This window comes from Zonotrichia albicollis, chromosome 9, assembly GCF_047830755.1.
Source record: "Zonotrichia albicollis isolate bZonAlb1 chromosome 9, bZonAlb1.hap1, whole genome shotgun sequence".
Taxonomy (NCBI): domain Eukaryota; kingdom Metazoa; phylum Chordata; class Aves; order Passeriformes; family Passerellidae; genus Zonotrichia; species Zonotrichia albicollis.
In genome coordinates this window covers 4,037,083-4,048,369 of record NC_133827.1, presented here as the reverse complement: position 1 = coordinate 4,048,369, position 11,287 = coordinate 4,037,083, and the positions used below count along the sequence as shown (strand labels likewise).

Genomic DNA, 11,287 nt, shown 5'->3' with positions numbered 1-11,287 from the left:
CTGGCAGAGCCCAGAGCAGCCTCAGCACCCACAGAGCCCGGCTGCAAGGAGAGAAAGCAGAAACCGCCCGTCAGCTGAGGGCTCCTGTGCCCTTGTGCCAAGGCCTGCGGTGCCCAGGCCATGCTGGCTGTGCCCAGAGCTGTGCCCAGAGCTGCCCATCCCTGCTGCCTTTGGCACAGAGCAGGAGGGCAGGACGTGTGCCCAGCCTGCAGCCAGCCATGGCACATCCAGCCCTCAGCAGCTGCCCAGAGCCAAAATGCAGCTGGGCAGTGACTGAAGAATGAGTTGCATCTGCCCCAGCAAAGGGGGAACCTTTGGTGCCCGGCCAGGCTGTGCCATGCCCAGATCTGGGAGCATTCCCCTGTCTGTGGACTCACCTGCAAATTGGGCCTGGAGCCTGGCTTTGAAGAAAATACCAGAATCCAAGTCCGTCATCTTCAGCTGGCCAGGCTGGGAAGAGATTGTCATCCTTGAGGTTGTCCTTGGTGTCTCCAGCAGCAGCCCGACCTGGAACAGCTTCTCCAGGGGCTCCTTCTCCTGCCCTGGGGCCAGACCAGGCTCTCAGGTCTCTGCCCAGGGCCCCAGCCATCCATGAACAGGACAAATAAAACCAGGGGGATGGTGGCCACCAGTGCTTGCCACATCAGGTCTGCAGCTCAGCTCCAGCCCAAGAGCTGCGTGTTCCCTTCTGCTGAACCCTGCTCAGAGCTACAGGCAGGACAAAACCAGCCTGGTTTGCGTGCCACTGATTGCCAAGACATGCATGGAGCTGGTACCTGCCAGGCCCCTGGATCCAACTGTGCACGTGGATATCTTCAGTCTTCTAGGGCAGGGAAACATCCTTCACCCAAGGATGACAGAAAAGATCTTCTAAGGATGGCCTGTCCGAGGGTTGCATGGACAAACACCTCTTAATGACATCTTGGCACGCTGGGGAGAGAAACCAAAAATCACCAGTCAGTTGGAGAAGTTGCCCCCCTGTTCCCATGCCCAGGTCATGCTGGGTGTGCCCAGAGCTGGGCCTAAACTTCCCCATGGATACTCTGTTTGGAGGAGAGCAGGAGAGCAGGACATGTGCCACCTCCTCAGCAGCTGCCAGAGTGGGATGCCCATGAGCCCGCTGCTGTCTCCCAGCACTGGTATTGCCCCCGTGCCCAGAGATGAGGATCCACCTTGAGAGAGCCATCGTGGGAACAAGATCCGCCCCTGGATGATCTCCTGGCCCCTCCTGAACGGGTGCTTCCCCATGACCAGGTGGCACAGCAGGAGGCCCAGGGACCAGATCATGGCTGCCTCGCCGTGGTAGCGCTGGTGCTGGATCCACTCTGGTGGGCTGTAGGACAGGGTTCCTGTGGAACACAGACACAGCTCAGCAGGGGATGCTGCTGCTCCCAGAGCCTGGCCCCAGCATCCCTGGGCATGTGGGGGCTGCCCCAGAGGCACACGGGGTGAGCGCTGCCCTCTTGCCAGCACCTGGGACTTGTGCACAAACTCGGGGCTGGAAAAGAAGCCACTGGTGCTGGAAGAGGGCAGAAGAAACCCTAGGAAGGCCCAACCATGACACACAAAGGAAAAACCCACTCCGTAGTGGAGAAAATCCACTCTCCTCCCCACCTGCATGGCCCCCAAAAATCTTAATAAGCCAAGGCAAACAAGGGGAGTGGAGCAGTCCAGCCCTTCCTCGCCTGCACACCAAACCGTCCGGGGCACGCGGTCAGACCTCCCTCTCTGCTACCCCCATGGGGGTTTGTGTCGGGCTGGCTGCCCCAGCTCCAGCCCCAGCCCAGGCCACAGTGAGTGCTGAAGGCTGTCAGCAGGGCTGGGAGCTGGCCCCCCTCACACCCCCACCCAAATCAACTCGGCTCTAGCATCAATCCCATCCCGGCTGCAATAGGGGGAGGCCCCAGTGCTGCACCCAGGCTGGGCCATGAGATGCCCAGGAGCACCCCCTGAGAAGGCTCACCTGCAAACTGGGTGTAGGCTGTGTCTTGGAGGAAGGCGCCACAGCCAAAGTCGATGAGTTTCAGCTGCCCGCTGGCCAGGTCGAGCAGGATATTCTCGGGCTTGATGTCCCGGTGCAGGACCCCGCAGCTGGTGCAGTGCCGCACGGCCTCCAGCACCTGGCGGAAAAGCGCCCGCGCCTCCTCCTCCGGCAGGAACCCTCGCTCCGCCAGGAAACCCGAGAGCTCCTGGCACCGCTCCGGACGCTCCAGCACCAGCAGGAAGCTGTCGGGGAGCTCCAGCCACTCCAGGAGCTGAATGACACCACCACAGCCACAGGACACCTTGGCCAGCAGCACGATCTCCAGGGGTGCGCTGGTGCCGTCGGGCTGCGCGAGGAGCACGATGCTGTTAGTGGGGCCGAGGCCGTGCCAGGCCTGGGGAAGCCCTCAGCCAGCCCGGGATGCTCTGCACGCCCCGCTCACCCCACGCCCGCTCTCCCCGCAGGGCTCCCGGCGGCTCCCACCCTGCCGGGCCCCGGCTCCTCGCCGCCCAGCACGGCCCGGCTGTAGCCGCTGGCCCCGCTCACTCACCAGCTCGCCCCAGTGCCGGATGCGATCCCGCGGCACGCGTTTGATGGCCACCTGCGAGCGAGGGAGAGCAGCGGGCTCAGCTCGCCGCCCGTCCCGCCGTGCCCCGACCCATCCTCCTCCTCCATCCCCTCCGCCTCCGCCCGCCGCCGGCCCCGCCGCTCACCGGGGCGCCGTCCGAGATCCGCGTGGCCGCGAAGACGCTGCCGAAGCCGCCGCGGCCCAGCAGCGAACCCAGCCGGTACCGCTCCTGCAGGGCCTCCTGCGCCTTCCCTGCGGGCGGGACGCGGCTGTCAGCGCTCGGCCCGGGGCCAGCCACGGCCCCCGAGGGCCCCTCACCCGCCCCGGGCCCGGCATCCCCACCCGCCCCGGGCCTCGGCGGCTCGGGGCCGGAGGCCGCGCTGTCGAGCGGCGGAGCTCGGGCCGGGGAATCCGCAGCGGAGGCGGCGGGAGCGGCCGCGCCGCGTGTGTCCTCCGCGGGCCCCGGGAGGAGCCGGGGCCGGGGCCGGGGTCGGGACTGGACCCTGCGTCGGGTCCGGGGCCGGGCTTGGGCCAGGCGGAGCCGAAGGGCGGCGATGCCGCCCCCACACCAGGCACTGATGCCCGCCCAGCAGCGCCACCGCCAGTACAGCCCGAGCTGGGCGGAGGCGAGACCGCGGCGGGACGGCCGGGGCCGGGCACGGGGCAGCCCGCCCGGGGCCGGGGGCGGGCCGGGGGCATGGCCCGGCCCGGCAGGGGAGAGGGAGGCGGGGAGGGGAGAGGGACGCCGGGTAAGGGACCCCGAGATAAGGGTGTCCGACAGCGGGAAAGGGAGAGAAAGAGAAAGAAAGAGAGAAAGAGAAAGAAAAGGAGAAAGACTATTCAAAAGTATCTGTTTTGGTGCTGCCGCCGCTACTGCTGCCGCTGCCGCCGCTGCTGCCGCCGCTGCTGCTGCCGCTGCTGCCGCTGCTGCAACTGAAGCACCGGGGCCGTTCGTCCCCGTGTCCGTTCCCCGCTCGCCCCACGAGCCCCACGTTCGAGCCCCGCGCGCCCCGGGGACAGCCCCTCCGTCTGCCCAAACACGGGAACTTTGCAGCGCTGAGCACAGATGCAGAGCCCTGACTCCTGCACACTGGCACAGCGATCCCCTTGCTTGCTGCTGTGCATTGTCCTTGCTGAGGGTCAAGCACTGTCGGGCCACCTTCCCTTGGGGTAGGATTCCCACCTGAGCCCAGCACTGCACTTACACCTCCAGTGTTGCTTTCCAGTAAAAACAGGCGAAGGAAAACTGTGTCTGGCTCATGGTATTTTAGAGTGTCTAAAATCACTAAGTCATCCATCCTAGAGGTGAGGTGCATCTGGAATTACTGGGATGGAGAAGCAGTGCAACATTGAAAAGGGGAGCATAGAAATAAATAGAGTAAAACATCTTGGATTGTTTCTTTCATTTTCATTTCCCTTCCGGAAAGCTGTTTCAGTTTTCCAGGAATCTTCTCCTGTCTGCTCTTCCCAAGAATCTCTCATGGAGAACAAGGTCAAGCTTCTGTCACAAGATTTGCCACCAGGAAATTACGCCACTGGTGAAATTTTCATTGTGAATGTTTGTGCTGGCTTAGGACAAATTTGGGGAGGAAACCTCCTAAAGGGGTCCGTCTTGAAAGCAAGTTCAAGTGGCCCCTCCCCCTACTAGTTCAGGGAAAGACTTCCCTTGACAAAAGTGAAAAAAACCCCAGTTTTTTTTAACAAGTAAAGTATTCAGAAGCATGAAAAATGAATAATATTAAATAAAACCTCTGACAGTGCTGAAGAGATGGCAAATTCAGAAAGTCCTTTTTGTGGGTTGTAGTTGGCTCCCTCTGTCTCTTCTAAGTCCCTCTGGAGCTGGAATGCAGCGTCCCAGAGCTCGGTGGGCCACAGGCGTGAGCTGCCGGTGTTTTTCTGGGTTTTCAGTCCAGAGAAGGTTTAAACAGTTCCAAGAAAAAGGAAAGTCACAGTCCAAGGAACTTCCCTTCCTAAGGTGGCTAAAATCAAATTGCTGGACCTGGGCTGTAAAGGCACCGGGAACTTTCCACATCTGGGCACTGGCGGTCCCAGCAAACACCAGATCATGGTGGCGCTGGAGCCAGAACCTGCAGATTTCCAAACTTTGGCTGTCTGTGCCAGCAAATCACTGGGCTTGGGCTGTGCCAGCACCAGGAAGTTTTCAGATCTGGGCGCTGGCACTGCCAGCAAACACCAGATCTAGGTGGTGTCGTTGCCAGTGATAGAAATCTGCCGGATTTGGGCTCCGCTGACATCGTGAAATTTCCAAATCTGGGTTCCTGTGCAGGAAACACAAGATGTGGGTGGTGCCAGACCCAGTAGCAGAAAGTTGCCAGGTTTTGGGTTTCTGTGCCAGCAAATTGCTGCACTTGGGCTGTGTCAGAATAGGGAAATTTCCAGATCTGGGCACTGGCAGTGCCAGCAAACGCCAGTGAAACCTTCTGGTCCTCGTCTGCACTGTTGACCAGTGGTTTCCCTGAGAACCAGCTCTGGCAACTTTACAGACAGAGACTGCTTTCATCTCGTTGTCTGGAAACAGAACTTTACTGAAGGCAAACACAACAAACAAGACGGCATACACAGTACAGAGAGAGAAGCAGAAAAAGGCCTGGGTCCAGGGTCTAGCAGGAATATTTATACATTTATTTATGGGGAGGGGTTAAGGTGGAATCTGAGGGAAGAATCCAAGAGGAAGGAAGGATTAAGAATATTACAGTGTTTGCAGTATAAAGTAACCAATGGTAGCAAAGAGAATTCAGAACTTTCTAGTAATAATCTGCATAACTGAACAAGAGGATTATGGGCGGGAGCTCCTGCTGACCCCAACTAAAGAGGGTTTTCCCATGGCCTTAAGCCGAGGTCTCCCTCTTCTTTTAAACCAACCCCAACACACCAGATCTGGGCAGTGCCGGGCTTTGGCTTTCTTTGCCAGACAATTGCTGCATTTGGGTTGTGCTGGCACAGGGAAATTGCCAGATCTGGGCACTGGCAGTGCCAGCTAAAGGCAGATCTGGGTGCTGCCGGTGCTATCACCAGAAAATTGCCGGGTTTTTTCTTTCTGTGCCAGCAAACTGCTGGACTTGGGCTGTGCTGCCACTGGGAAACTGCTGGATCTGAGCACTGGCAGTGCCAGCAAACACCAGATCTGGGTGGGGTCAGCACCAGGTATTTGCAAGGTCTTGGCTTTCTTTGCCAGAAAATTACTAGACTCAGGCTGTGCTGGCACCAGGAAATTCCAGCATCTGGGCACTGGTGGTGCCAGCAAACACCGGATCTTGGCATTGCCAATGATGGTAGCAGGCAATTGCCAGATTATGCCTTTCTTTGCCAGAAAATTTCTGGACTTGGCTCTGCCAGAACTGGGAAATATCCAGATCTGAGCACTGGCAGTGGCAGCAAACACCAGGTCTGAGCACCTGTATTGGCATCAGGAAATTGCCGGATTTTGGCTGTCTGTGCCAGCAAATTGCTGGACTTGGGCTGTGTCAGCCCTGGAAAATTTCCAGATCTGGGCGCTTGTGCAGTAAACACCAGATCTGGGTGGTGTGTCGTAGTGTGTTTTTGTACTTTATAATATTTTGTAATAGTTTTGTTTTTGAATCCCCGTATTTTTCCCAAATGGTTCATCTCAGATGGTACCCCCCTCCCTTTACCTGTGTAATCCCTTTCCCTTGCTGAGATCATCCCCAAATCCCCACCCTGGCTCTCTGTCAATCACTCAGCATCCCATCCCCTCCATCTAGAAGCTTCGGTCCAGGATGTCGAGTGATCAGCCAAAGGCTGGGGGTCAGCACCCCAAGCCTTGCCCTATATGCTGTCCTAAATGTCCGTCCCCCAGTACCCATCCCTTAGGGTCACTTATTGGTTAGTAAAATGTTATCTACTTTTGGTTTCCACCTCCCTTTAAATGTAACCTTGGCACATCTCCCAGGGTTCTCAGCAGGAGCGCCCTGAGGTGTAGGGGCTCCTTTGGGACTCCTGGAATAAAACCTGGGATTAACCCCTGCTAAGAGTCGGCCCTTTATCTTGTACCCATGTCTCTGGTGTCTCTCCTGCTGCAAAGATGACCACGTGCCCTCCATACCCTTGGGGCTTGGGAGAGTGTCTCCCTGCTGTCGGCCGTGTCGGGGTTGCCCCCCAGTGTCTGCCAACTCGGGACTGGCTGAGGGTTCCTGAGAGGCTCCCAGAGGGACAGAGACACTGCCCTTATAGGTAAACTGAATGGCCCAGGGATTTTGGAGGTAATTACAAATTGGCCTGAAGGTGAAAATTTTGGTGTCACAGATGAAGAACAAGACCAGCAACATGGACTGAAGAAGCTCCTCCATATAACCAAATTTTCCCAGAGGAAACATGCTACGGTCTTTTCACTGATCCCCCGATTTTACCTCTGGCCTCTCCATCCCCAGAACCAGCAGCCGCTCCAATCCCATTACCACCTCCAATTAACCCTCCTATGGTCAATACTCCTACCCTAACCTCAACTCCCTCATCTGCTCCAAATACTTCTGTCCCACCTCCCTCTAATCCAGTTCTTTCTCCAGCCTTCCCCTCAGTCTCTTCCACTGTCTCTCCAGCCTCACTCCCAGTGTCCTTTCCTACAGGTTCAGTCTCTTTCCCCTTACCTATTGCTGTACCATTACCTCCCCCTAACTGGGAGGGGAGCACCTCCATCCCTAACCCAGCTAGTAGGAGCCCACTAGCCCCCACTCATCCCATTTCTTCACAGAAGGGTAACCTCACAGAGGGACCTTACTGTAATACACGATCTAAAACATCTAAAGTGGAGAAGCTTTTTCCTCTTGGAGAAGTCCCCATGGGTGGGATACGTGGGGGCTTGGGTTTGTAAATGCCCCATTAACAGCCACTGAAATTTGAGGCTTTGAAAAGGAGTTAGGGAACTTAGTGGAGGATCCGGTAGGTATATCAAACCAAGTAGACCATTTCTAGGCCCCAACATTTACACCTGGGGAGAGTTGTACTCTATTTTTAAAATTCTGTTCAGCCCTGAAGAAGTGAGGATGATCAGGGCCACAGGAATGCGGATCTGGGAGTGAGAAAATCGTTCAGGAGATCCCAATGACCAGAAATTACCCTTACAGGGCCCTGAGTGGGACCCTAATGAAGAGGAAGATAGGAGGAACATGGAAGAGTATAGGTCTCTGATGGTTAGAGGAATAAAGGAATCAGTTCCCCAAAGTAATAACACAAAACTAGCTTTTGATAGCATGCAAGAAAAGGATGAAACCCCAGCTACTTGGCTTAATAGGTTAAAGAGGAACTTCCAATTATATTCCAACATAGATCCCAATAGCTCTGAAGGCCAAGTGCTTCTAAAAGTGCAATTTGTTACAAAATCGTGGCCAGACATCCAGAGAAAGTTAGAGAAAATGGAGGACTGGCAGGAAAAGGGAATAAATGAACTATTAAAGGAAGCCTTAAAGATATATTTAAGGAGAGAAGAAGAGAAAGCCAAAGCTACAGCTAGAATCATGGTAACTGTAGCCAGGGAAAGTCAAGGGGTAAACAGAGATCAGCAGGGACAACCATCGAGAGTCAGTGAAAGTGGACGAAAGTCCTCCTTTGAAACACCCAAAGATAAACCTATACTACCTCCATGGGTGGATACAAACAGAAGAGCAGTGGTACCACTGAGTGAGAGGAAATGTTATTATTATGGAGAGATAGGACACATAAGAAGGAATTACAATAACCTCTCTTTTGATGAGGCAATTGTAAAAGAACGAGAGGCTCTTGAGAGACTCCTGAGGGGAGATGACTAGGGGTGTCAGGGGCTTTATATGTTAGGGGACCCAATGTATCATCAAGAAGAGCCCCTAGTAAATTTTGAGGTGGGTCCCCAAAGTGAGGAATTGGAATTTTTAGTTGATACTGGAGCAGATAGATCAAGTATAAAGGAATTACCCACCAGAGTGACGCCTGGGAGAAAGGTCTGTGAGGTGATGGGAGTGGAGGGAAAACCATTTAGAGCCTCCATAGTTGAAAATGTAGAAACTAAAGGAAATGGAAGGCAGTGTGTGGCTGATTTTATCTATTTACCTAATCTAGAAAGTAATTTGCTAGGAAGGGACCTACAAGTCCAATTAGGAGTGGGAATTATCCCAAAGGATGGGAGAATGATAGTCCAGATCATGAAATTGACATCGGGAGATACAGAGCAGATAAACCCAGAGGTTTGGGCAGGAGAAGGAAAGAGGGGCTATCTAGACATCCCACCAATAAAAATTGAAATGCAAAAATGAATTCCTCCCATTCAAGTAAAGCAATACCCAATGTCTATTGAGGGAAAAAAGGGACTGACCCCTGTGATTGAGCAGCTATTAGAGGAAGGTATCTTAGAGCTGTGTATGTCTCCACACAAAACCCCTATTTTAGCAATCAAGAAGGCAGACAGAAAATACCGATTGGTCCAAGACTTAAGGGAAATAAATAAGAGAACTATAACCAGGCATCCAGTGGTCCCAAACCCCTACACCCTCTTAAGTCAGATCCCAACACAGCATGCCTGGTTTACTATTATAGATTTAAGAGATGCATTTTGGGCATGTCCGCTTGCTGAGGAATATAGGGATTGGTTCGCATTTGAGTGGGAACATCCAGAGAAGAGGAGGAAACAACAATTAAGGTGGATGTGCCTACCCCAAGGATTTACCGAGTCCCCAAATCTCTTTGGGCAAGCCTTAGCAGGGCTTCTAGAACAATTCACCCCGGAGTACAAATTCTACAATATGTAGATGACTTATTAGTATCTGGAGAGGAACAGAATAATGTCAGGGCAACAAGTATACGACTTCTAAATTTCCTAGGAGCAAAGGGTTTAAAAATATCCCAGAATAAATTGCAATTTGTGGAAGCAGAAGTTACTTATCTGGGACACATAATTGGGAAATTATATAAGAAATTAAGTCCTGAAAGAATTTCAGGCATACTATCCATATCAGCACCAATAACTAAGCGACATGTCAGAAAACTATTAGGCTTGTTTAGGTACTGCAAGTTATGGTTAGACCAATATACCCAAAGTGTAAAATTTTTATATGACAAATTAGTAAACCCTGACTCAACAGAATGGACAGCTGAGGATGACGAAAAACTAAATAATTTGAAAGACAAACTATCCTCGGCACCTGTCCTAAGTTTGCCCAATCTGGAAAAAAGAATTTGACCTATTTGTAAATACGGAAAAAGGAATTGCTTATGGGGTGGCAGCCCAAGAGTGGGGAGGGTGTAAGAAACCAATTGCTTACATCTCCAAACTGCTAGACCCAGGAGCTAGGGGGTGGCCCACCTGTATTCGAGCAGTTGGTGCAGCAGCCACTTTACCTGAAGAAACTAAAAAACTGGCCTTGCGAGGCAAAACAAGAATCCATACAACCCATGGATCTAAAAACAATTTTAAGCCAAAGGATCCAGAAGTGGCTTACTGACTCCAGAGTATTGAAATATGAAATAATCTTAATAGATGCTGACAACCTAGAGCTGGTAACCTCTAAAACCCTAAATCCAGCACAGTTTCTCTCTGGAGAGCCATTATTAGAACTAGAGAATAACTGCTTGGAACTGGTGGACTTTCAGACAAAAGTTAGGGAAGATCTGGAAGAGACACCTTTACCTTATGGAAGAAAATTATTCACTGATGGGTCTTCAAGAGTAGTGGAGGGGAAAAGGATGTCTGGATATGCAATAATTGAAGATACAGAAAAGGAAGACATGAAAATTACCGAGAAGGGCAAACTGCCTTCTAATTTGTCAGCTCAGTGTTGCGAAATCTATGCCTTAAAGAGGGGACTTGACTTATTGGAAGGCAACCAAGGGACAATTTACACTGACTCACAGTACGCCTTTGGGATCATTCATACATTTGGAAAGATTTAGTAGGAATGTGAGTATCTGAACTCCAAAGGAAAAAAACTTTGTGCACACAGAACTGATAAGATCGATATTAGAATCTCTACCTAAAGCTGCAGAGATTGCAGTGGTACATGTTAAGGGACATCAGAAAGGGAATACCATCGAGGAAAAAGGGAATCAGTTAGCTGACCAAATGGCTAAGGAGGCAGCATTAGACCCAGGGGAGCCACTTAAATGACTGAGGTCAAACAAAGTGTTAGGCGAAGAAAGGAAAGGAAAACTAGTATTCAGTGAGAAAGAACTAAAACCAATAAAAGAATTAAAAATGCATCAGGGGGAACAAGGGGAGTGGTTGACACCAGATGGGCATAAATTTTTAAATAAAGACCTCGCCCAGAAAATGTTAACAGAGATACATGAATAAACCCACTGGGGGCTCCAAGGGTTATGCGATCACATTTTAAGAGAAAGTCTAAGTATCGGAATATATGAGTTAGCAAAAGCAGTAACTCAAGGGTGCTTAATTTGCCAAAAAGTAGATCAAAAGGTGATGAGAAAAACCATACCAGGGGAAAGAGAATTAGCCCAAAGGCCATTCCAAAACATTCACATAGACTTTACTGAAATGCCCCCTGTACAGAATTACAAATATTTATTGGTAAGAGCTGACCACCACACTCATTTGGTAGAAGCCTTTCCAACTAGAAAAAAACCACGGAAATAATTGCCAGGATTATCTTAGAAAACATCATTCCCCAATATGGGTTGGTGAACAATATTGATCCTCACCCCTGTGATGAGAGCCTGGCTTCTGTGTAAGAATCATCACCGGGACAGGAAAAGTCCTCCCTGCAGACACATCT

The 11,287-nt window shown here is 52.1% G+C and overlaps 1 protein-coding gene across 1 annotated transcript; it reads right to left on the bottom strand.

The window, feature by feature from the left end:
- Nucleotides 1–421: 421 nt before the first annotated feature.
- On the bottom strand, nt 422–4,619 carry LOC141730227 (serine/threonine-protein kinase pim-1-like). Its single transcript, XM_074547659.1, has 7 exons — nt 4,612–4,619; nt 2,698–2,932; nt 2,535–2,585; nt 1,964–2,330; nt 1,173–1,349; nt 777–930; nt 422–542 (listed from the first exon to the last, which is right to left on the bottom strand). The coding sequence occupies exons 1-6, from the start codon at nt 4,617–4,619 to the stop codon at nt 824–826; spliced, it is 945 nt and encodes a 314-aa protein (XP_074403760.1). The 3' UTR covers nt 422–542; nt 777–823.
- Nucleotides 4,620–11,287: the final 6,668 nt, after the last annotated feature.